Source organism: Lycorma delicatula, chromosome 1 (genome assembly GCF_047948215.1).
Source record: "Lycorma delicatula isolate Av1 chromosome 1, ASM4794821v1, whole genome shotgun sequence".
Lineage (NCBI taxonomy): Eukaryota > Metazoa > Arthropoda > Insecta > Hemiptera > Fulgoridae > Lycorma > Lycorma delicatula.
The window spans coordinates 19597364-19624807 of record NC_134455.1 but is presented as its reverse complement, the minus strand read 5'-3'; the positions used below and the strand labels follow the sequence as shown (position 1 = coordinate 19624807).

At 28.9% G+C, this 27444-nt stretch overlaps 1 protein-coding gene across 1 annotated transcript in view; it reads right to left on the bottom strand.

Moving 5' to 3' along the window:
* Positions 1–4206: 4206 nt before the first annotated feature.
* The window catches only part of LOC142330140 (uncharacterized), a 217618-nt gene continuing 194380 nt past the window's right edge, over positions 4207–27444 (bottom strand). Inside the window, exon 2 of the mRNA XM_075375269.1 lies at positions 4207–4868. Within this exon, the coding sequence (XP_075231384.1) occupies positions 4489–4868 (380 nt within the window). The 3' untranslated portion in view covers positions 4207–4488. The remainder of the gene's footprint in view (positions 4869–27444) is intronic.

Below are 27444 nucleotides of genomic sequence, written 5' to 3'. Positions count from 1 at the left end.
GTAACACAGTAATAATTTTTACTTTACATTTGAGCGTGTGTTTCTCCATTACCTTGTAAGTCCTATTCACTAGAGAAATGGTTTTTCTCCTATCTTCATTACTTCATACAGTATATTTCATTACATACAGTTAATATGATAGTAATTTTTAATTATTACAAACAGAAAATTCAAAGTAAAACTGAACTAGACCGCTAAACATTCACACATATATTTAACAATTAAAATATTACATTTTGAATTTAGAAAAAAATTACATAATAGTATTGGGGGTCATGAAAGTAAATACGCTTAATACTGAAGTAAAATTAAATACTTTTCCTCTAGTAAAAAATACAGAATTGTCAATTTAATTCAAATAAAATAATTTTTTTAACCGATATATTATTTTAATTAATATATATATATATATATATATATGTATATATATATATTTTAGATTCAACCGCTCACAGTTGAATTTACATTAATTTTCTGTTTAGTGCAGTGTTACGTTAGTTTTATTTTATACCAATCCGTTATGACGTATGATTATGAAAATAAGTCACGCTTATCTACATTATTGAAATCAGCTCATTGCATAATACATCTTGTTGGGAAAATTACAGACTTAGCATGACAGCTGACAGAACTATAATTTTATACAAATGTAACCTTTTTCGGTTATGCTAATCATAAATAAATAGTTATTAAAATTTAACAGTTTACAAAAAAAAAAAAACTAATTTAATACTAAAAGTCTTTTTAAATTTCTTTCCGGTTTAAGTCAACGTTTAATGAAATATTTTATATACTGTTGAGAAATAGTTATCATGATAATGCTACATAATTACATAATTAAAGCTAATAAGTGGTCTAAAAAATATTTACTGTGCGATAATTTTTAGATTACAAAAAATAATAGAAATTTTATAATTTGTTCCTAATGCAGTCCTCAGTTATCCACTTTATATTATTCAATTTATCCTTTGTAATTAAAATGTTTATTCATACAGTAGTATATAATATTTTACGTATTCCGAATTTCGTACATTTGGATAAGTTTCTGTTATGCAATGTTGACATATATTTCCTATTTCAATTCATGATCGTATTTTTTTTTTTTAATTTTATTGATAGATTTAAGAAAAATTTCATAAAACACATTTTATTTTGGATTGAAAAAGACTTTAATGTATTTATTACTGAAAAATAGATCAAAATTGCATAAACAATTAGAACCTTTGATATAATAAATAATTGAATTTTGTATTAAATTACGAAAAAAACAAAAGGTAAATCTTTCTTGTATACCCCCATTTCATTGGTCTAGAATAAGATTAAAATTTTCGGGTTGTTCCATATTCATTTACAAATTCTAAAAGTTTTTAATTAATAGAAATTTTAGTTTAAATATTTTATTTATTACTGATACCGTATATTAAAGAACATCATTACCATGATGTTAAAGAACAATTTAGATTCGGAGTAACAGTACAAGGTGAAAAGATAAAGATGCTACGATTTGCTGATGATATAGTAATTCTAGCCGAGAATAAAAAGGATTTAGAAGAAACAATGAACGGCATAAATGAAGTCCTACGCAAGAACTATCGCATGAAAATAAACAAATACAAAACAAAAGTAATGAAATGTAGTAGAAATAACAAAGATAGACCACTGAATGTGAAAATAGGAGGAGAAAAGATTATGGAGGTAGAAGAATTTTGTTATTTGGGAAGTAGAATTACTAAAGATGGACGAAGCAGGAGCGATATCAAATGCCGAATAGCACAAGCGAAACGAGCCTTAAGTAAGAAATATAATTTGTTTACATCAAAAATTAATTTAAATGTCAGGAAAAGATTTTTGAAAGTATATGTTTGGAGTGTCGCTTTATATGGAAGTGAAACTTGGACGATCGGAGTATCTGAGAAGAAAAGATTAGAAGCTTTTGAAATGCGGTGCTATAGGAGAATGTTAAAAATCAGATGGCTGGATAAAGTGACAAATGAAGAGGTATTGCGACAAATAGATGAAGAAAGAAGCATTTGGAAAAATATAGTTAAAAGAAGAGACAGACTTATAGGCCACATACTAAGGCATCCTGGAATTGTCGCTTTAATATTGGAAGGACAGGTAGAAGGGAAAAATTGTGTAGGCAAGCCACGTTTGGAATATGTAAAACAAATTGTTAGGGATGTAGGATGTAGAGGGTATACTGAAATGAAACGACTAGCACTAGATAGGGAATCTTGGAGAGATGCATCAAACCAGTCAAATAACTGAAGACAAAAAAAAAAAACCATATATTATGTAAATAAACAACCAGTTGATAGGTATGATGTTTATTGTATTATAAAAATATTAATAAAAAAATCTACTAGAATATCATAAAAGGGTTGCCTAAAAATAATACGTAACGTTAACATTTATGAATAAACGTAAAGGTTTATTATTCTAATTATTAAGTTATTTTTAATGCCTTGAACGTCTCGCTTTTTTAACAAAATTTATTTTATAACTCATCTAATTTTACAATACACGTTTATCTATAATAAAAAAGTGTTGATCTGTGCGATAAAATATATCTTCCATTATTGCACTTTTAACAATTTATTTCTTTACTTGATTTAATCAATAAATAAAATAGTAACTGAACTAATCACTACATTCAGGTCATATTTTAATATTTTCTTAGATAAGAGAATAATCATTTTTGAATATAATTAGGTAAGATGTCAATTGTCAGACGGTTTTCTGTACAAATGATAAACGAAATTTTACGTACATTTTCATTAATTTTTTGTTATTTGTTTATTTTGTATCACATAATTCACATTTAAAAAACAATTTACAAGCTTTTCAGTCATTTTGCTAGTATATAATACACAATTTTCAAAACTTTCTACCCTTTTTGCTTTTTATTTGGCCTCCTTGCAATATACTTTAAATTATTACCTATATATTATATACAAATCACAACAAATAAATAAGAATAAAGATATGTAATTTGCATTTTCGAGGATTTTATATATTATAATAATTTATCTCATTCATTCATACATAAAAGTAATGCAGAGTAATTAATTTAAGTTTCTGAAAAATATTTACCACTGTGTGTATATATATTTATTTTTTTTAATTAATATAATAAATAAGCTGAAGCCTGCTTACTATTTATCATAAAAAATTTAGTTAGAATATAGATGATAGAATTTAAAAAAAATTATTTTATAAACGCAAATTTGGGTATACATTTGAACTTTCGCTGAGATCGCGTTTAATTTAGGTGTCGTAATGCTTCAATAAAAATATTCTATAACATATGTGCTGTAAACTACGATGAATAAAACCGTGAAATAAGAAGTGGTAATTAAAGTTTGGTTTTATTTGATGGAAACCGTTAATAAATTTCTTCTTGTTCATGCTTGTTACGTTTTAAGTCTAAAATGTTACTCATATTTAGGTATTTTATATTGATTTTTTGTTGAATTTACTGTAGGAGCACCTTACGGGAACTTTGTAGCCTGGTGTTTATCTTCTTTTTTTTTTGTTCTATTGCTACGCTCTACATAAATGAATATTTACAATATTTTTCTGTTGCCTTTTATTTTATTATATTTTAGAATTTATTAATTGTTTTCTGTATATTCTTTATGTAGTCCTATTTATTTATTTATTGACAGTTAATTTTATTTTATATATTTTTTATTGTCTCGAGAGTTGATTATTAAAACGGATTTTGCTTTTTTATTCTGGTTATTATAATTTTTTTAAATATTTTTATTTTGTTACTGATTATTTTTTTAGTTTATTTACTTGTAGTTTTTGATAAAATACCGTCTTATATATTAATGATTGTTATATATTTTGTTTTTTTTTCTAATGTTCGGATATAAAAACTTACGAGTGGAAATATATAACAATTAATTATTTTTCCAGTGAAAAATATCAGTTCTTTTCTTGTTACTAATTCGTTATTTTACACAAAATTCTTAAATTTTTATCTAATATCAACTTCCAAAACTTTTAGTGATAAAGTTACAACTACATATTTCACGATCTAAATTACATGTACTTTAAATATTTAAAATTTTAAATGTTAACTTGCACATGATCTATTATTAATATACATAGATTCTGCTAAATATAATGAGTCGATATTTTATTACTTTTAATAAATATCATTACAATATTAAAGGTAAAAAATTTACATGCATTTAACATAAATTAAACATCGAATAACATCTGTAACATTAAAATTACAGTTAATTAAATTTTAGTTATATTCAACACCGTAATTAAAGTTTGGTGGTAAATTGTTCTAATATCCACTAAAAATCACAAACTTTGATTACAATAAATTAAGATGGACGGTCTCTTATATAGAACAAAATTACAGATATTTTAACCGCACATATTTTTTTCTATAAATTTTTGTAAAATACTTTTTCCGTTTTTATTTTATTCGTTCGATTACTCTAAACTGAAAGTCTGCGGGCAATATTATTTTTCAATAACCACAGTCATGCCTTTATCGTCGCTTGACACAACAGATTTCTTTTTTAATATACCGAGATTTTGTACGTTCTCTAGAAATGACTGATGTGCCGCTAACACTTTTGTGGTTTCAACATCCTTTTTCATTTCTTCCATGTCACGCTTCATCTTCGCTCGTCTGTTTTGGAACCATGTTATTACTTGAGCGTTGGAAAGACCCAGTTGACTGGCGATTTCATCTCGATCTGCTGGACTGAGATACTTTTGGTATAGGAACCGTTTTTCGAGCTCAAAAATCTGATGATTTGTGAACGCTGTTCTTGATTTTCTTTTCTTTTTTGGCTGCTGTCTGGAGTTAAATAAGTTAAGATGATTTGGCTGACCCTCTGAAACAAATAAAAATCATAATTCAGAATAATTTATATTAAGAAAAAAATCCGTTTTCTTATTTAAAATATTTAAATTTTTGTCGCTTCAAAATGTTACCCGGTTATACGTTCGCCTGATTGAGGCTACATGAAATATTTAATAAAGATAAAAATATTTCATCAGAAACTCGCATTTATTATAGTATTTAAATTCAAATAACTTTAAAAGTGACTGCGATCGGTAAATACAGACAGTTATTAAGTAACAAAAAATTCATTATTTAATTTAAATAGTATAATTTTTTTTTTACTCCTAAATTAAGCCGCTTATTACAAATTTTCAAGGCGTGAAATTAAACTTAAAACTAAGATCTTTTATTGTTGTTTCGTTAAAAAAAGGTTATATTAATAAATATTTTTGAAAACACTGTCGGTGTAAGTTAAAGAATACGTGGTTTTCTTTTTTGTTTTTTACATTATATTCTAGGTAATGAGGTATAAAAGAGTAGCGCAATAAAAATAAATCAACCTAGCAGACAAAAGGGCCATCTCAGTTACAACTAATATAGCGTCTACCTAACGACATAGTGTTTTGTCTACCGATGTCTCTATATTATCTGGATGGTCTATTACATTACAACATCATGATGATGCAGTAACCACCGTATATTATCATCACACCTCGATTGTTGTCAGTCAGCCTATCTGTTTCTCTATTTGTTTATTTGTTTGTTTGTTCGTCGGTAACTCGCGTGGCGAGCATCACTAATGAAATCAAGACGTCAGTCATCTTCTTCGAGCTCATGTCGGTTTAGTTCTTAATGCTTTACTCTAGTTACACAAAGGAAATTGTAATAAATATGCTGTTCGCTCTTCACGCCTCAATTACATGTAATATCCCCTCCTTACCGTCGTCCGTATTTATTACGTATCGTATCACAAAGAATGATGTATTGAATCGGTGTATTAATAAAAATGACTTTGTATTTCTTACGCTGCTAGTGACGAAAGAAATATGATTTACGAACAAGTACCGTTTATTACAAGGTCATTAAAAGATTACGGCTTAAGTTTAAAAAAAAATCACTTTAATTAAAAACCGGTAAACGGTTATACTTGACATATTGTAAGTTATAGATATCAGCTTAACTCATATCGGTGTATTAATATGAAATTAGAAGTTTTAATTAATTTTGTAGGTTAAAATACTGTTAAATCTTCGTGAAACAAGTCTACAGTCAACTGTAAATGACGTATGTAGGTAGTAAACGATTAAAAAACCAAAGTATAGTCGGTATTATCTTTATTACAAAGTTAATATATCGAACAGTTTCACCCAACAACCCCTTAAAAATACTAAAGTAAGCTACATTTTAACACAACTTATTTGCATCGACTTGCAACATTATACTTTGTACAGCGCATAATCTGTGCAAGACTAATTTCGGGTACACCCTGATTGTTTTACCCACGATTTGTTTCTACAAAGTAGCAAAATATATTTAATTTGCACATTATTTTACCCAAAATACCATTCAGATACTGAGCACACAGTAACGAATCCTATACCTGACTTGGTATAGAAGTGTGTAGGATTTTAACAGCGTGTGAACTCAGAAAATATTTTGCTTTTCTTGCATTGTTTGTTGTTATTAATCGTTATTTTTATTAATATAAGTATTTTCATACGCTATATAATGTTTGAGATAATAATTAAGGTAAATAATCTGTTGTTGCATTTAATACAGATTACATATTATTTGATACAATCACCTAACTTACTCTGCAAGCTAATCTTTTACCTACTGTATTCCCAAATGAAAGTCTAATCTTTTTTCATATTAATTATCGATAAAAATCAAAAATACAATTGATCTCTTTTAAAAATATTTTAATTTTCATTACGTTTTAATAATACATATTACAAATTTTAGCTTCAGTAAGTAAGATGTATCTTCCTTCTGACTTAAGCCACGTTCAAAAGCCGTTATATAAGTTTATTTTCAAACCTTCTTAGTAACAGACTGCAATCCACTTCATTGTTAACACTTCCATACCGTTGTTTAACTTTGGAAAGCTATTGTTTGGAAACTCACAATAATCAGCATGTTTATAAAAATCCTCCGGTGAACTGATATCTTCGATGAACTCAAATTTACTATTATTTCTAAGGTAGTTGTTCTACCCTTTTAAAATACTTTTGAAAAGTTTAGATTCTCATCGATGTGAAAATCAAACAGTATCTGCAAAAACAATTAACTTTTAATAGTTTAATGTAAATAGCTTCTAATGTTTCCCAATATTTTATCTAAAAATACATTTTTTAAGTATTTCTTCGCCCATTTATAATTTTATTAAATTATAATTATAAATTTAATTATATTAAAATTATAATTTATAATTTTTTAAAAAGCAAATCTTGTGTGTGTATATATATATATACGTTAAAAGAAGGTTTTAATATTAATGCTACTTATATATCTAGTTTAGCTATGTACTGTGAAAACCTGCTTTATAAGAGAAGTATAAGCTGATTTAAAAAAAAAAATAATGAATAAAAGAGGCCCACTCTATCCTTATTACGCACTATTTATACAGGTAGGTCATATTTAGGATACACGGATTTGAATAACTAGATCGTGGATACCAGTGTTCTTTGGTGGTTGGGTTTCAATTAACCACACATCTCAGGAATGGTTGAACTGAGAATGTACAAGACTACACTTCATTTACACTCATACATATCATCCTCTGAAGAATTATCTAAACGGTAGTTACCGGAGGCTAAACAGGAAAAAGAAAGAAAGAAAGGTCATATTTAGGAGAAGTTTACTCTAAATATTATTCTTATTAACAATATTGGCTGAGACAATTGAAATAATTGTCCACGACAGCTTACGGTTATAGGTGACGTGACATGAGGCACAACACATAAATAAAAAATGATATTTTAAATGTAGGAAGCATTTTAGCCAGGCTTAACTAAAGAGAGGAGTGAACTGGATCCCGTTGCCTTCTTCACTGCGCTGAATACATCGCTGTAAATAAAAATACAACTGGTGTTGTGAATCGTTTTCAAGCCCGTAGAAATCCAGGTCGTATTCGATCCTGCAAATGAATCCTTCACTCTTTACGACAAATACTGGCTTTGTAATGAATATTAATTCTCGCAGAACTATAATTAGCTCTTTTGTTTTTCAGATATTTAAAACGCGTCACTGCTACAAGAAATGCTTGTAAAAATAATAAAAGGCTACAAATTAATTGTTAGCTACGACCGTTGTAAGTAGTATAAATATTGGCTGAAATCAGCTAACGACTTACACCATGCGTTTTTTTTGTAACCTCCGGGACAACCGATAGGTATTGGTTCAGAGAATGAGATGAATGATTTGTAGCGTGTGTGAAAATGCCATGCCTGATTGGGATTCGAACTCGGGACCTCCGGATGAAAGGCAGAGACGCCACCACTCCCGCCAATTATAACTACCTGATTCTCATTGAAAAAAATCTGATATGGACAACACGTGACTTCCTTGTATCCTATTAAATTACATTTACACGTTTTTTGAAAATGAAAAGTACATAAAATTCTATTTTATTAATAATTTCTGCTATCTTTTCATATATACATATATATATATATATATATATATATATATATATATATATATATATATATATTTTATTGTATTATTGAATTATTATTTATTGTAAAACTTTTTTTACAATCAAAGGTTAATGATTATTAATAAATCAATATATTTAAATTAAAAAGAAAGTTAAACAAAAAAGGAGATGATGTCTGATTCGAACCGATGTGCCTTCCCCTTGTAAGATCCAAATATTTCATTAATTAAACTTTTATTTAGCTATAACTCTGGAACCAATGAAAACCACTTACGATATATCGTTGAAAAGCTCTCAATGAGGGCTTATTAGACCTTTTACTTCGTACAAGGAAGTAAAAGTAATAGACAAACAAAAGGTCTCTTATTTATGTTTAAGAATATTAGACATCGTAATTTTGCTACAGTTCTTTATTATTACTGAATACAATTTATGTAGCAGATTTAGCAGATTATAAAATGAATTGAGTGACAAATACAGTTGTGCACTCTCATTCTTTTAGTAAGAATGTTCTACTTAAGAAAATAACTTCGAATCAGATAACTCGATTTTAAATCAAAGAGTTAATCTGAAATCAATAACCGTTCTACTCAATTATATTTTATGAGTATGTACTTTCTAATCGCCATAAGAAGCGTACAGCTCACTCTTGTGCAGCCGCAACTATAACAAAAACACAAATTTTGGGAAGAATACAGTGTTCCCAGATTTTTTATTACAGATTACTTATATTTATTTTGTATTTTACAGTATGTTGCTCTGTGATAAATCCCTAGAATAAATCTCGTGTTGTGATGCTTAAACACTGGCACGTTATAAAACTTTCAATAATTTTGATTTAACTAACTCGAGAGTATTCGACCTTGACTCAGAGTTCTTTTAAAACATGATATCCTAATGCCTAAAGTAATTTTAATTAGTTGTTTAAATATTTCCATATGTTTTTCTTATGCATCGAAAATGTATCGTGTCATGCTTTGCCTAAGAAATTAAGTTTATTTTAAAGTAATTCAGACCAACTATAGTTGTTGAAAGAAAAAATTAAGAACGAAATTTTAGCCTTCAGCTTGTAGTATTAGGAAAATTATTTATTTAAAAAATAAATTTCTTTTAACTAAATTACAATAGTATTTTATTCGGTTTATTGATGCAGAAAGTAAGATTTAACCAAATATTAACTAGAAAATTAAATTGAATTATATATAAAATCCCGGTAGGAAGTTAGTTGTTAATTTATAGACTATCAAATATTGTAAAAAAAAAAAAAAAATGGTTATTAAATTATACAATTTAATAACCATTTTTTTTTTTTTTTTTTTTTAACAACAGTTGTAATGTAAGATAATACCTCGCAAACAGCGAGTGTAGTATGAATAACTGAAATGGAATACTAGCTATAAGTCAATGTACAATTTGTTCACACAGAATAATGGTGTTTGTACTGATATATATATTTTTACTACAATCTGAAATATCTATGTACAAAATAACAGGTATTATCTACAAATTATTAAACATCTGTTTTCAAATGTCTACTATAATTAATAATAAGCTTTATTTTATTTTTTAGTAAAATTGGTGAATCAGATTATTAAAAACACATTTATATACACATACGAATACATACATATGCGCGTTTGTGTGTGAACGTGTTTGTTATATCATAATCTTCCTGCATAGGATAGTATTCAACTATGCTATGGACATGATGATCAGTTCGTAAATCTCTTGTGACTGGAAACTCGGTAAGCGAGGTCACTGTTTTGAATGTAAATTAGTTATATAGTTATATGAATAATATATTCACGGCTCGGTTTCAGTTATTGACTAGAAAAATGAGGTGTCATCGAATAATGTCTTAAAAGACATACCACTTTTCCATGGCCACGCATACGAATATAACAAAAGCAGTTCACCGCCTAATTACACAGACCGGCCCGAAATTACGGTACGTTTTACGAACAAGCTTAGCAAACAAGACGAGTTTATATAATGAAGTCAAATTTAAGAATAGGTTGTAATTTAAATTGATCTGATGAAATGATGAAAGATCGGTATTCAAGAAACTTATTATTAACTTCTCAATATTATGACATCATCTCAGGTGTCAATAACGTCATAATTTAGTTTCTCTATGTTCAGAAAAATAACAAATAATTTACAATATAATTAACTGTAATACATTTAAATAGCTTTTAAATAATTTTTTTATCCTTTTTTTTCTATGAGGAATAAATTACATATGCACAGTACAATAAATAATTACTGTAAATAGTAGGTTATATAAATATAAATAACAGACCATGAAGTTTTATGTAAATTCCTTAATAGTTTTGAAAATAAATTTACATCGTGCGCACGCATTTATATGTTTGTTTAAATACACTAAACGTTTCATTGAACATAATACTCGTATAAGAAATTCAATTTTACCAATTTATCGGGTTCCATAGTCAAATATTACTGAAAATGTAGAGAGAGATTTATTCTTATGAATTAAACCGACTTAATAAAGAAGAATTAATAACTAAATTTTATCCTTGAAAATGCAGAGTGTATTCTGAAGTGATATTTCAGTTTTTTTTATTTTTTTTTTATTTTTTTTTTTATAGGAAATATAAAAAAATAAAGTTATGACGAACTGCGTAGTTTTATAAATTCCTTCGTTTTTATCATTACATATGCTCTCCATATTTAATTTATCTCTTTTATGAATCAGTAAATTATATTACATATCTTTACTGCATTTTATTCTCTGATTTTTACTTTTGACTCGCATTGTTTCATCAGATAAGTTTTGTTTTATATTATATTAAACTGGAAATTATACTTTACTGGTCTTTGTATCAATAAATGGGTTAGGAATTTAATTTTTTTTTTAACCTCCGGAATCACCGTTCAGGTATTGCTTCAGAGTATGAGATGAATGACAATCTTTGTAGCGTGTGCAAAAGCCATGCCTGACCGGGATTCGAATCCGGTACCTCCGGATGAAAGGCTATTTGTCAAATTTAGTCTCAGATTTAATCTAATGGAAATATCGAAGAATGGATCCGTTTGCTACGAAAAAAAATTACTATTATTACGTTAAGTAATTTGTGATTCGATTCTTTTGGGCAACCGGTTTTATTAAAGCACCGGCAGAATACAAGCGCGACCGCAAAAGTTAATATATTTATCAGTACATACCTCACATGCTTAAAGTGATTATGATTACTCAATGTTGTATGTAAGCTAGCTACTACCATCGAATAAGAAAGTTAGATTTCATTCTACAGCTCATTTTTTTTACGGTCTCAGGTATTGCGGTTCACATACATAGACAACGGATTTTAGAAATTGTATAGCCTATTCAGTAATCTTTGTGTTAAAAGAATAATTTAAGAAAAATAAATGTTTTTGAGCGGCTTTGACTACGCAATGGTTTTATAATAAAATTATTTTTTAGGTATCATTTTGCTGAACGTAGGAGTAGCCGATTTGTAATTTATCTTAAAGAGATATGTGCATTAGCTTATTGGAAATGCTACAAGTGGAGAACTGACTATTATTGTTTAGCGTGGAGAGAAGGGATTTAAGAGGATATGTAATGATGAAGTAAAGCGAGAGAGAATGATGGTGTGGCAAGTAGACATGGACAGGGTCGGTGGAAGGTGTGTATGTCGGAGCGTGAGGTAACGTGTCGGCCCTCCTTGTGATCTGGCAGGCCGCTGTCATTAGTCACACCTGAGGCCTTTGATCTTGCCGCCACGGTATGCACGCACGCACATGCCCGCCCTTGTTAGCCTGCATAATTGGTCTTGTCACCTCGGGGCCCAAAATTCCCATTGGTTAGACTCATTTTGATAACATTCCAAAATTTTGCCGTCGGCCAACGTGAGTGCATTTCCCTGGGGATGGAGTAGGGGAGACTATTTTTTAAATTATAAATACATAAAATAAACTCGCTTTAATTTCCAGTTAATTTTTTTTTTCATTTAGCAGCTGACTATTTCCTATTACTTAAAGAATAGCTTACGTTAAAAGAAAAAAGAAATCGATACAAACACAACTTAATACTGTATTATTATCATGCATAGCTAATTCTTAAGAATTTTAAACTTAATATTTTATGAATACATGAACCAGATTTATAATGTAATTTAAAATAAAATAGAGTAGCCGAACACATCTAACCTTCAAATATGTTTAAGTTCCAAAGTCATTTCAATAAAGACCTAAATTACTGTACATTATTTATTTTGTTATTTTACCTAAGAAATTGCGTAGTAAAATGCGTATAGAAAATTTATTTGTTGGACCAGCAAAGCGTATATTAAGCTGCATTAGGTAATGCCTACAAAAAAGAACTCTGGAATTGAAATGCCTCTTCTATGATTTAGTTAGTATTTTTAAGAAAGATAGATCATTTTCAAAAGTGTTTCTGTGTGTCATCGAGAAACCATTAGAGTTAAATTTAATCGGAATGTCTAGTTCTTAGTCTTTCAATTGTCCACTCAAAAATTAAAAGATTTGTTCTTTGCATTATTTGTATGTATTATAAAAAATTCTAAACTGAGAGATTACACTACAGAACCGTACTGTTTTGCTGATGCTGGATTAACGAATATCTTGTAGGCTATACTTTTTTCATGTAATTTACAGTTTTTTGGAATTCAATTTTAATTTATTACCTTACTTTTTCTAATCAACTATCCGAATGAGAAGAAGATTATGATAACCACATTGTTTCCTATCTTCTGTTTATAAATATAAGGCGATGAAAAGAATTTCCATTGAAAACAAATTATACTTTCTTCTGTTTTGTTTTTTTTTTTATATCTGTAGCACATTTAAGGATTTAAAAGGATATACTATATATAATTCTATACGATGATATTAAGTTGGAACTGAGTTTTCTACTGAAAGTAGAAATAATCAAGAATGTTAGTTGTGTCATAGCGTGGGTATTTTCTAATTTTGATTAGTACTTTGTACTGTGTTCCATCAACCAAAATTTCGCTAGTTGTCTACAAAATCTCTTTTATCCAATTTCATTTAAGACTTTTCTTGACACTAGTAATACCATATAATCTCATTTGAATGGTCTACTGATTTTTTATTACCATCATTACATAAGTGATAAAAAAAACGCAGTTTTTGCACCAAATACAAAACTTTTGTCCTGAACCTTTTATTCACTTACCAATAATTTCATACTCTGAGCTTCCTTTTTAATTGGGCTATGTCGCTCTTTACTTGTTACTTTAGTAAACCAAAAAAAAAACTTTTCCTGTATCATCTACGACGATAATCGATTTATTTCATATGACTTTCAAACTATAATTTTCTAACTATTTTGTCTGAGGTTTATATGGCTCTAGGTAAAGTATCGAAATAAAATAATTTTTAGTACAGATGGAAAATAGACTGTAAGCCTATATATACATATATACATATATATATATATATATATATATATATATACATATTATACATATACTTATATATATGTATACATATACGTATATATACATAATGAAAAGTAAATTGTGGTCAAGATTTGTCCTGTAATAATATATGGTTCTTCAACTGGTCGTGCTCAGATTCATGTAAGTAGAATAAATGTATTTACTATAGTTCAAAATATTATTTTATTTATTGGGTAGAATGATCTTGTTTGAAATTTTATTTTTATTGAGAATGGTATTGATTAATACCATTAATTACCATTAATACCATTATTACCATTAATTGTTAATGGTAATAATTGATATTATTAGGGTATACTACTCCTCCTAATTTTCTAGGGATAGATCGTAGAATTGCGTATGCGAAAAGAAAATATCATTCAGGTTGAATGTGATGAGGTGTTCTTAGCGGGTTTGCTGGTGTAAAATTTTCTGGATCTATAGGAGGAATGGATTTAAATTAATTATTATTGTTATTACTATTCCTAAAATATCCTTTGTTGTGAAATAGGGGTGAAATGGAATTTTGTCAATATTGTTTTTTATACCTAGTGGGTTAGAGGATCCGGATTCGTGTAGGAATATTAGGTGTAGTATTACTATTATCGATAAAATAAAGGGTATAATGAAGTGGAAAGTAAAGAATCAGTTTAGTGTAGGATTATCTACAGCAAATCCTTCTCATACTCACTGTACTACAATTTCTCCTATATAAGGAATTGCTGAAATTAAATTTTTAATTACTGTTGCTCCTCAGAAGGATATTTGTCCTCATGGTAAGACATATCCTATAAATGCTGTTGCCATTAATGTTAAATATACATATATACATATATTAATTTGAATAAAGTACTTTTTACTGTTACAATTTGATTGATATGAATGAAATATGTTCAAGGTGAATACGAATGAATACATAAAGAATAGTGAAGAATAATAGGGCTTTGTGTGTGTAGATGTATGTAAGAAAGAAATAGAATGAGCCGAAAGAACTTGTAAGCGCGAGCTTGTGTTTGTAATATATGTACACATATTATGTCGGCGAGTGATTGTAACGGCCGAGTAGAAAAGTAGACGTGATAACATCAGTTGTAAATCTGACCTCGTTATTCTCGCCTCTGATAACTGATCTCAGCCGATCGATAAGAAATTATTACTCCCACCTATTCGTTTTATTAGTTAATTTTATATCTTCTTATTTTCTTGTACCAACCATTTTTCTTATAGGCTTGCTCTGCCTATATATATATAAATATATTAGGGCTTTAATGCATTGTACATCGAACTCTTTTTTATCTCCTGCTTCTTTATGTATTAATCCGTTTCTTAAACTACTGAAAAAAAAAAAATATATATATATGTATGTGTGTGTGTGTATATGAATATAAACTCGTATTTCTATTTCCGAACTTTTTGTAAGCTTGACTTAGCTTCTTACAATTCTTGTATCCACGTAAAGATTATTTTTTCTTTTCAAAAATAAATACAATATTGAAAAATAAATCACAGATATAATACACAGATAATTTATATAATCGTATTCACTTTTGTTGCAACCTAATAAAACGTTTTTAGTATATTACGAATACATTTTAATTTCATCTCCGTCCTAATTAATATATTATTAATTATGATTATTGAGTTTGATATAAACATAAAAGTCGGTAGATATAAATATAAGTGGTAAAAATTATGATTTAAATTTTTTTAAATATAATAAGTCCTTTCTTCTTATTGAAGTTACTGAAAAAAACCCGGCTTCCTTACTTTTGTTGCGGAAGCTGTCAGGTTACCAATTTGAAACACAACTATATAATCTAATAAATACTGAGGGAACTTAAGCGGCTTAAAAAAATAACTTTAAAAAAATAAAGATCAACATTCCTTAGGCTTTGACTTCACTAAAATCTTATTCATTTTTGGTTCATTTTACCCTTCCTTATCACCAGGTTAATATTGATAAATATGCCTTATTGATTATTTTATGACGATAGCGCTATAAAAATTTATTTATCACTAAAACATTATGTCACTTTCTTTTAACGAAACCATTTTCATGATTAATCTTCAGAATAGTTAGAAAATAGTGTTTATTTTCAAAACTTGAGTATACACAGCTTTGAATGAATAAAATTATTCTCAGTGGGTAATCCCAATGAGTTAGAAAATGCATAAACTGCTTTTTTTTTAATAGATATTGTTTAAGAATTCTTTTACACGTTCTTCAATAAACCTAATCGTATGGTTTTAATTCATAAGTTATCAATAAAATAACTGGATGAGAACTGTAGTATTTCATTATAAATCGTTCATCTATACACATTTTATATTGTCGATTTATAAAACTAAATCGTTTTCTGCATACTAATTTGTTTACTTTAAATTGATTTTTACTACTTTATCTGTATTAATATTGTTGACGTTAGCTTATTCTCGTAAATTAACATCTCGTTTTTTGTAAGATTCTGATATTGGAATTACAAAGAACAACACATCTTTGTCTAGGTTTTATCTACAGTTTTTTTATTTTAATTTAAAGATAATTCTTAATGAATAATTCATAACTGGTATTTCTTATTTAAAAATACGAGGATTAATTTTTAATTTTTTCCTCATTTTACAGTTGCGATAAGTGAAAGAATGAATAAGTTATTATTGCTGGGTTTATGATTTCGGAAATTTTCATTACATTGACTGATTCTCTTTTTACAGAGTTCGTTTTTAATATCGATCCGTTGTAGTATACCGTAGTTCTGTATGCTTTAATTTTTTATCGTGAGAATTCAAGGAAAGTAAAACTGAAATGGTGCAGATGGATAATTTTCCCGCTTGACAGTTTTGAAGTGATTAATAAAATGGCGAGTTTGCAATTAAAGGAGATCATTAATCTTCAGAAGGAGGTTTGCTCTAGCTCCATTTAGCGGCGCTGTCATTTCCCGCCCAAAAACCCTCTTCAACCAAGCTTTCACCTTAATTATAATCATCATCATCGTCATTATCAACGATATTTTATTCATTTTATTATTCAGCAAGCGAACTGATAATGATAATTTTCTTCAGATTCTTAATTAAAAAATTATTTATTTCAACTTTTTTTTTTAGCATAATCGTATAAAAGAAAATATATTTTATCTGTATAGTATTTACACCTAGGAAATAAAGTTTCGATGTTTCCTAACAAATTTTAGAAAACTAATATCCTGGTAAATAAAATTATGGTAATCGTATAAAAATAATGCTTACTAATTACTAACTTTACAAGCCTAATCGAAACTAAATTAATGTAAGTCACATTGAACTTTTAATAACGCATAGTTTTTCCTGATAATAAATGTTAAAATTTGTAAGATTTACTTAAATTATCTTCAGGTTTTGATGTAATATTTATTTTCCAGCCCGATCCTAACACACTTCAATATTTAGTGTAATCTAGTGAAATATAATGTCAACTTCCCACCCAAATGAATTACACATCCAACAAAAATATGTTTGATATATTTAGTCTATAGAAGAGCGTAGCGCGTAAGTAAACTACGTATTACAACTGAGTTCTACACTGTTACATATGAATATACAAATCGTGCTCCTAACAGTGTTTCTAACACTTGCTTTAAAACTTCCTTTGATCTTTACCGACATCGAATTAAAACAGTCTTTTTTATGATACTGCTGTTGTTAATTAGAATGTTTTCTTTTCGTTAAAGTTCATTTTATGATTTTTTTTTTTTTTTAGTGGTGCTACGTCAAATGAAAAATTGTATCAAAATCATTCTTACCGTTGTCCTAAAATATAATTAGATCGTGTAATCAAAAGTATTAACAACGAAAAATTTTTAATAACATTACACTTATGTAAAATATAACAATGTTTCGGGAAAACAGAAACGTATGAAATATAATAAAATAATTAAACAGAAATATAATTTTTTTTACAATTTTTTTAATTTTTTGTTTATAAAAATGTTGTATAAATGTTTATTTCAAGGAAAAATTATTGTATTCAACACTAGAAGTAGTCATACTTATTCAAAAATTTAAAGAAAAATAAATCCCTGCTGTTGAAGCTTCATGAGTAATATTTAACTGAGGAAGTGAAGTGTGAATAAATAAATAAGATTTCTTTACACACCTAGGCAAGATGTTCTAGCCGCATAAGACGCAAGGAGATATCGAGGAGGAGATTAGTGACTTCTTATAAAGTCCGATTCGTTTATGTCTCCTATGAGCAGCCATAACAGAAGTGGATGAAGAGCTTCTACACAACCCTTCCTTTAAAACTTACAATAAAAATTAACACAAATCAGCAATTGCGACTCCTCCGGAAAAGGGGACGCATTGCTCCCTCCATATAGTTAGTGCCCCGTTGTGGCGTATTCCTGCTTGCCTATAAAGCGTTAGCACCAAAAGGACTTCATTGGACGGTCTGAAGGGGAATTACGTCGGGAGGACAGTTTGCATAAGCCTAGCCTTCCGCGGTCGGCCCATAAAATGGGTTCTATAACGCTGCTTTAACAACGGATTGGAATGCAATTAAATCCGTCTTTAAAATACTAAAAATAAAAACGAAACTTGAGAAATTAAACCCGTCATAGAAAATAAACTTTTTAAAAAAAATAAATACGCCCGATTAGAATCATCCAGCAGCAAGGGACTCTGTCCAGGTTCTGCGATACGTAGGGAGAAATAAACTCCCGCCAACTTTGCATTCCTCTCCTATGAGACCCTTTTCGGTGGCGATTATAGAGGAAATGAAAAGAATTGAGAACAAACAAAAGGCTCCTGGGTTTGTCTACATTACCTATAGGATGGTATCTGATTCGATTAGAAATGATTTCTAATCGTTGCCGTAGTATGTTAGACTACCATCTAAAGCCATTTCATACATACGGCAACTATTTAATGCAATCCTTAGAAAAACTCTCTATCCATCAGAATTGAAATTATTGTAGAAAATAATATTAGTTAATATTAATTTGTAATAATAATTAATTAATAATAAATAATTAATTAATTAATAATTAATTTGTTATTAATATTAATTAATAATAATTTGGGCATAAGACAAGTATTTGACAAAGCTTGGTTGCCAGGTCTTCTTTTCAAATTAAAGTTGTGTTTGCCATAACCTACTTAATCCTACCCAGCTATCTGGATGGTCGCTTCTCACTAGTTAACTACAATAAAGAGATATCTAAATTCTTCAATAATAACTCAGGAGTTCTGCAGAGCTCAATTCTGTGACCTGTTCTGTTCCTGGTCTACTCTGCTGACCTGCCTATTCCAAACTATGTGCACAATTGCGTCATCTGTAGATGACACGGCAAACTTGATGGTTGATTGTAGCCCGAACGTAGCCGCGGAGAAATTACAATTTGTCTGGATGCCATCAGCGTTTGGCTACGTAAATGGAGAATAAATTTAAATCCGGCATCGTCCAATTACCTAACGTTCGCGATGAAAAGACAGTAAGTTAATCTTGATCTTTAAGGTATCTAAGGATTTTATCTTTATCGCCGTTTAACATGGAGAGCTCATTTAATGGATAAAAGGAGGCTGTTTGACATTAAGTTTAAAAAAATGTATTGGATATCGGATAAGGGATCTCAATTTTCTTTGTTCAACACGGTTCTGCTATACAAAACTTTTAGAAGCCAGTATGGTTTACGGAATTGAACTCTGGGGCACAACTAGTAATAGCAGTGTAGAGATCATTCAACGGTTCCAGAATAGAATACTATGGAATAAACAAGCGCCGTGGTTCGCGAGAAATTTAGATATAAGATTACATAGGAATTCCGTTTATTCGAGAAATTTCACGCCTAGTTTTGAGATATATGTCCAATGTAGAGAAGATCTTAATCATCTAGCTTTGAATTTAATTGACAACAGTGAGGACATTAGGAGGCTGGTAAGGGTCCATATGCTTATCTGGTTGATGGACAGTTATGATGATGGGGTTTGTTGGAGATATCGCTACTTATATTTTTGGTTATTCAAATTTATGGATGCTTAGGTTTATTATTTACCTATATTTTTCTTAAAGTTAATGTTTCATTTATTGTTTTTCTGTTTAGGTACCCGACTTGATTAATAGTGTAAAGATGTGTATTAATTCTCATTTAAAAATATTCACAGACTACCATATATTATCCGACACTTTCATAGTTTTCTTGTATTAATGCATATTAACAATTTTTTGTACTTGCTGAGGATTATCGTTGGATGATCCTATTTCAAGTGATATCTATCATACAACTTACTTATAGCTTCAATATGGAAGCTGACTGTAAATAAACGAATTCAGAAAAACGAAAAAAATATAATCGTTTGACATTGCAAATAGTTTGTTGATTGAAATCAAATAATTAAAAAAAAAAAAAAAACTGAAGAATTCGTTGCTTTTTTGCATGTTGGCACTAAATGGTTGGCACGAAATGATTTGTGTAGCGGTAAGAATCGAAGAATCGGTAAAATTGTTTGAGTAGAGATTGAAGTAAGCGAGTTTATAAAAAGCTTAACGTTTTATGTATAATCTACGGATTATAATAAAATATTGGATACAAATAATGAATGTGTTTAATAATATTTCTGAAAGGGTACGTAAATACTAAAAAACTCTTTATTCCTTTCTTATGTCAAATCATGTTTTTTTTAATTATGAATTTGTGTTCGTTCTTGTTTCTTTTGATAATTTCATTGTTTTTTTATTTATTTATTCGATTTGATATTACAAAAACGCTTTTTATTTTTATTAAAAATAGAATATAAATTTACTTATCGGAACCTGAGTATTTAAATTTTTTTTCCAATTTTTAAATAGATTTAAAGAATTTAATAAATAAATCACTATTACAGGTTTCTCATTTTATATATAAACCCGTTTATTATGTGCTTTTTTTTATTTTTAATATATTATTATTATTACTATTATTATGAAATACGTGATTTAAAGTACATGATTTAAGCTTGTTCAAAAGAATGAATAAATCTGATTTAAGTACGACTTTAAAAGAACATAGTGTGAATGTTTTACATTCATAGTAAAGCCTAAACAGCACGGAAAATTATTACGAGGTGACAGCCATCGTTTGGAACACGAGTATTGCACATAACTTATGGGACACTGGTTGAATACCGCGCGTGCGCGTATTGAGCGGCTTCTTCAAAGTGTTCCTCGAAATCTCCGCTTCGGTAATTACTACAAACTGATATATGATCTTCCATCACACTGTAACCTTATCAGGAAGCGAAAACGTGAAAATCATCCATATGAATTGCACAATACTCGTACATAAAATATATTATAACCTAATGAAGGCTGATTTTATTTTAAAATAACATAAAATACGATGTATAAATGCTTAATTTCTTTTTTAAGTAGTTGTAAAAGATAAATAGTTGGCTATTTGAAAACAAATGTAATAAGTGGATTTTTCAAAACTATTAATGTTCTAGGATAGCAGAATAGAATGAATTTAATTTAACAGAACTTTGAAAAAAAAGCGTAAACCTTTTTAACTCCATTGCTTTTGATTCTTGCTGATAAATTCAGGAACGTCAGTTTATAATAAACCTTATAGACTATAGGTTTATTAACTTTATAGACTGTAGTTTTTCTTTTTAATAAATACTAGAAATAATAAATCGTAAAAAATAGTAAATCTTTCATATTTGATAAAATTTACAATCATTACGTACGATTACAAACCTATCCATAAATTAGTTAGTGTTACTGCTTTAAGAATTTTCGTAAGAATGCAATAAGGTAAATAGAACAATAAAGGAGAATCCTTTCTTATATCCTTGGTGGAAGGGAGAATTCCAATTCAGCCTCGTCTTCATTCTCTCCTGTCAATCTTACGGGATCATATATCTGCTTAGTTTCATATCGTGTTTGTTATTGCCATATAATAAAGCTACAATGTCCCATAATGGATGCAAAGTTCCAGTTTATAAATAAAACATTTTTCTTCAGGATTTCTAGATTTAGCTTTATTTTTGCGTTTTATGCAGGAGGTTAATTTCTATATTGTTAATATCTGAGACGTTCCAGGTGTTGATAAATATCAGGATATTAGTGCTCTGCCAGATTTCTAATACCTCTGATTGTTGTATGCGTTTGGTTATCACTACCTATTTAAATATTTCTATTGATGTTTCTTTAATTTTAATCAATAACTGAATATTTCTGTTGAAATTTCAACGGAATATACTGTAAAATTTTAGTTTCGCTAATGTTGGTATTTAATTTATTTTAAAAACGTATTAACAATTAATTAAAAAACACTCAATTATAAATGCAAATGTTTCATACCTGAAATGTTTTTCTATAATTATTTTGGACTTCAGACATGTTAACACTTGCATCTGATATATATATATATATATATATATATATTATATATATACAGATTTAGGAAACATTTAAGTCCCTTTTTAGAGGTATGGACGTACTTTATTTTATGAAGCTGTAATCTGTAGAAAATAAAATATTTAATTCATGTTTTTTTATGGATTGCAATTACTACATAAAAAGGGTATGTACTATTATCTACATACAAAAAAAATTGTAACTGTTATATAACTAATTATCATTTTTTAGCATTTTAAAAATGTTTCAGTAATTCAATAAATATGAATATAACTTTCGTAATTTTTACCTTACACATTAATGTATAATCAATTTTTATAAAATATAGCTGACTTTTTTTATTATTACAATTCAAATTATAATTTTTTTTAATAATATAGGTTGTTCATACCTTAGTCATGCTTTTATATATGTGCTTTGACCTCTAATCATCGGTGAATAGGCGTAATTAATCACTTTGTAGAATCGGCCTGTTAGATCCCACAAAACTCAGGGACAAACAACAAAGCAGTCCCAGATCCGAGGGCCGTGGCAGTGTTTAGGCACGATTGCACCTATTGACTTGGACCACTGCCTCCTTGATTGCTCTTCAACAATAGTCTCACAATACCTTTTCTTTTGGTAAACATTCTTCAAAAGACTCTTTTGTGAAGCGCCATATTGACTTCTCGGTCTTTTAGCTAGCAATAACTATCGATGCTATAAGATAAAAATTGATTTAATTGCATTGTATAATGCTAGGACGATTATGATGTCAAAAAAGAATGGATTTTGTAATTTTTTTTATTTGAAATTAAATTTTAAAATCAGAGTTTTAAATTTAAATAATTTATTTGTAACTCGGCCTGTTATTAAACGTGCATTTAATTAATTATGTACACTTAGATGTAAGAAAAAAGTTATACCAAAAGGTTTCTTTGACCCTGACCTTACACTTTATACAAAGCCTAGAGCTAATGGGATAGATGTATAAAATTTAGAATTCAATGCCAACATTAGGGCATCAGTAGGACACCAGTATAGATACTGGTGTCCTACTGATATGATATCGTTTCTGATAATGACCACTCGTAAAATGTATAATAATCGCATATACTTACACCATACGCAGATCAAAATCCTAATAATGTGGCATCATCATTAGATGCAGGACTATAGAAATCACCTGAAGAAATCTTAACTAATTTTCTAATAGACTAGAACACTAATTATTAGTACTTGTGCTAAAATTCCGTAAAATATATATTTTTTAATTATGTTTAAAATATGTAATTATTTTTAATTAATTTTAATTGGTTATCATTATTCATGTAAAATGAAAAATCTGCAAACAAAAAAATATAATTTTTTCTGCACTTAAAAATGTACATTTACCAAATCGTTTAAATTCTATTATAAAAGTTGAAATTAAATTTCTGTTATTACATCGCTAATTCTGTAAATTCTATTCCCTGCTATGCTAGAGGCAAATTTTGTGGCCACCCACAAGATGAGATATCCTCCATTTTGTTTGTGCAACTAAATTATTAATGAGCTGACTGAACCGTATCCTGTATTGAGTGTTGTATGTGATAGCTGTTAGGGATTGAATTATCAATAAGCCAAGATTGAGTCATGAATTATGTAAATCAAGCAAGCCTCTTCCAAGCGCCTTGTTTTTAAACCGAACATAATTGTTCGTATCTAATGTCTAATAATGCAAAATTAACAAGAATGTTGTAACCGGAAAAAATTGTTCTCTGGAATCTAGACAATACTTTTCTTCACCAAATCAGACAATTTGTGAGTCACTCGTCTGCTTATTTAACTGATTTATAGTTTTGTGCAGTATAAGTAAAAAACTATGCATTTTTCGTGTGTAATAACATAAATAATTGCTTACTAATATGCTTATGTCGTGAATTATGTCTATGCGAGTCTGCATGTTTCTTTCTTAATTTACTGATACGAAACAAACCCTAAAGTGACAGGTATAACGCGCAGTTTGAAAAAAAAGAACTCGCCCGCCCATAAATATTTTTATATTATACTTAAAAGAAAAGAAAAATTTACTGTTTCAAATAACTTCATTATTAAAAAGTAGGTAAATTCCATTTATTAGTTATTAAAATTATGTTATAATTTTTCAAAAATATTCGGTATGTGTTCAGCGTGACCGTTTTTATCACTGAATTGAATGCAGAGGAATATGTAGTATTGTTTCTTGAATCTTGAAAATAAATAATATATTTTAGCTAAGAATTTTTAGACTTATTGGCAATTTTGGAAAATACGTGAATTTTCTAATTGTTGTTTTTCCGTACTACTGTGTTATTAAGAAAGAACAATATATTATTATAGTTATTAATTTTTATTATAGTTATTAATAAAGAACAATTTAGATTCGGAGTAATAGTGTGAAAAGATAAAGATGCTACGATTTGCTGATGATATAGTAATTCTAGCCGAGAGTAAAAAGGATTTAGAAGAAACAATGAACGGCATAGATGAAGTCCTACGCAAGAACTATCGCATGAAAATAAACAAGAACAAAACAAAAGTGATGAAATGTAGTAGAAATAACAAAGATGGACCACTGAATGTGAAAATAGGAGGAGAAAAGATTACGGAGGTAGAAGAATTTTGTTATTTGGGAAGTAGAATTACTAAAGATGGACGAAGCAGGAGCGATATAAAATGCCGAATAGCACAAGCGAAACGAGCCTTCAGTAAGAAATATAATTTGTTTACATCAAAAATTAATTTAAATGTCAGGAAAAGATTTTTGATAGTATATGTTTGGAGTGTCTCTTTATATGGAAGTGAAACTTGGACGATCGGAGTATCTGGGAAGAAAAGATTAGAAGCTTTTGAAATGCGATGCTATAGGAGAATGTTAAAAATCAGATGGGTGGATAAAGTGACAAATGAAGAGGTATTGCGGCAAATAGATGAAGAAAGAAGCATTTGGAAAAATATAGTTAAAAGAAGAGACAGACTTATAGGCCACATACTAAGGCATCCTGGAATAGTCGCTTTAATATTGGAAGGACAGGTAGAAGGGAAAAATTGTGTAGGCAGGCCACGTTTGGAATATGTAAAACAAATTGTTAGGGATGTAGGATGTAGAGGGTATACTGAAATGAAACGACTAGCACTAGGTAGGGAATCTTGGAGAGCTGCATCAAACCAGTCAAATGCCTGAAGACAAAAAAAAGTATAAAAAAAACTGTGTTATTGCAATAAAGGTTCATATTAAATTTTGCCCTATAAGTTCCTAATAATATTTTTTTTAATGGATAATTTTTTTTAAAAGATTAACATGTGAATGAAAAACATATTTTCCTTAAGTAGATTAATTTTATTGATTTCTATAACTATATTTAGTAAATTTTTTTTAGTAATCCTTTGTCTCTGAATCATAATTTACCAAGCATTATTCTTATTAATAACAAAAGCTGGTAGGGGATGGAGCAATCTGTCCCCGTAGTTCCTGACGTTTAAGCATCGGTTATGTCTATACAAACTTGTAGACCAAAACGTACGAGATCTAAGGGTTGGTAAATCAATATAGTAAGATTGACTGAAGATGGAAGCTTAACTTTATCTATGTTGTAGGTCAAAAACCTTTAAAGCACAAAGCTTCTATCGTTTCAACACTAAACTGCTTCAAGAATTAAACCAGGAATTGTTTAAGCTTGCAGTCTAAAAAAGTGCTGAATTGTGTCCAAGGATACCAAGAAATTAATACTAATGAAAGTGCTGATGCTTTCACATTCTTATTTCTCTGAGAAAGCCCATGACCTGTTGCATTGAGGTTAGATAAAGAGTAGAAAAATGCATCTATCGAAATCGAAAATAAATTTTATGAAATGTTGGAGCCGGGAGAATTTAATTTGATGGAACCACTGAAAGATTCTAATAACGCTAAAATGTTCTGCCGTAAACGAATGAAGTACTAAATATTTCTAATGCGAAATAACATTATAAGTCTATTATTCAATAATAATTTTCCATATATTCTTGCATGGAAAAAATTCGAGCACTATGGAAATCTCGTCTTTCTGCCACTTCAAAAATTATTGATAAGGGCGTTCTCTTGGAATAATAACTTAAATATTACAGACTGGTATATACATTACGTGATGAATAATTAAATTAATTTTAAAATTCATTCACTTGTTACCTGGAAAGAAATAAAAATAATTAACCCTTAAATAGAGACCGATCAAAGTAAAAGATATATTTTTTTTTAGAGACGAAGAAGAGATAAAGATTCGATGACAACCTCAACATCATATCCAGACGTTAATTGAAAACTCGAAGCTCCAATGCTATCCACATCTCCTCAACTCCAGATATATTGAATAAATCGGCCACTTAATTAATTGATTGATCGATTGATTGACGCAATTTTGTTAATGGGATGCACTGCAAGATAATGCGGTCTTTTGTGGTACTGACAGGATTGAAAACAGTCGGTTTTGTGGCGAGACTAGGAAATGAACGCGAGAATGATTCTCTGTCGCACTTTCTCTCTCTGGCGGCCGCTGCAGTAATCACAGGGCAGAGTATTTACATTCAGCTGACTGACTATTCCAATTACAGACACCTGGCTAGACCCATTGGATCCGTCGGCTAGCACAGTACCTCATTACCTCTAATGATAGCGACACCTCTCATCTCCGTACTAACAAAACACCTTTCAAAATCGCCGACATTAAGTGCTCAAATGCTCAAACCTTAAAAAGAATTTCCGGCTTGAAATAGATCGATTTAATTTTCTCGCAAAGAGTATAAACTTAAAACAAATCACGATTGTACTTTAAATGGATTAAATTTTGTATTAATAAAATTTTACTGTTATTTAATTTATAAAACATATAAAAATAAATAGTTCTAAGGTTAAACAATTTATATATTATTAATGAAGTTAATTCAGAGATAAATTAGTTTATTCATATCAAACAGCTATGGTTGGTACGAAGACTTATAATCTTTTCTTCTCATTTTCTTAATTCTGCTCTTCAGACGACATGTACATGATATCGATGGAAAAACTACAAAGATTAAAAGAAACATACGTGGTACAATTTTATATTCCTCTAGAAGAATCGAACGCAAGAAGTCAAATTCAGAAGCTGCTATCCTGACCATTGCGTTA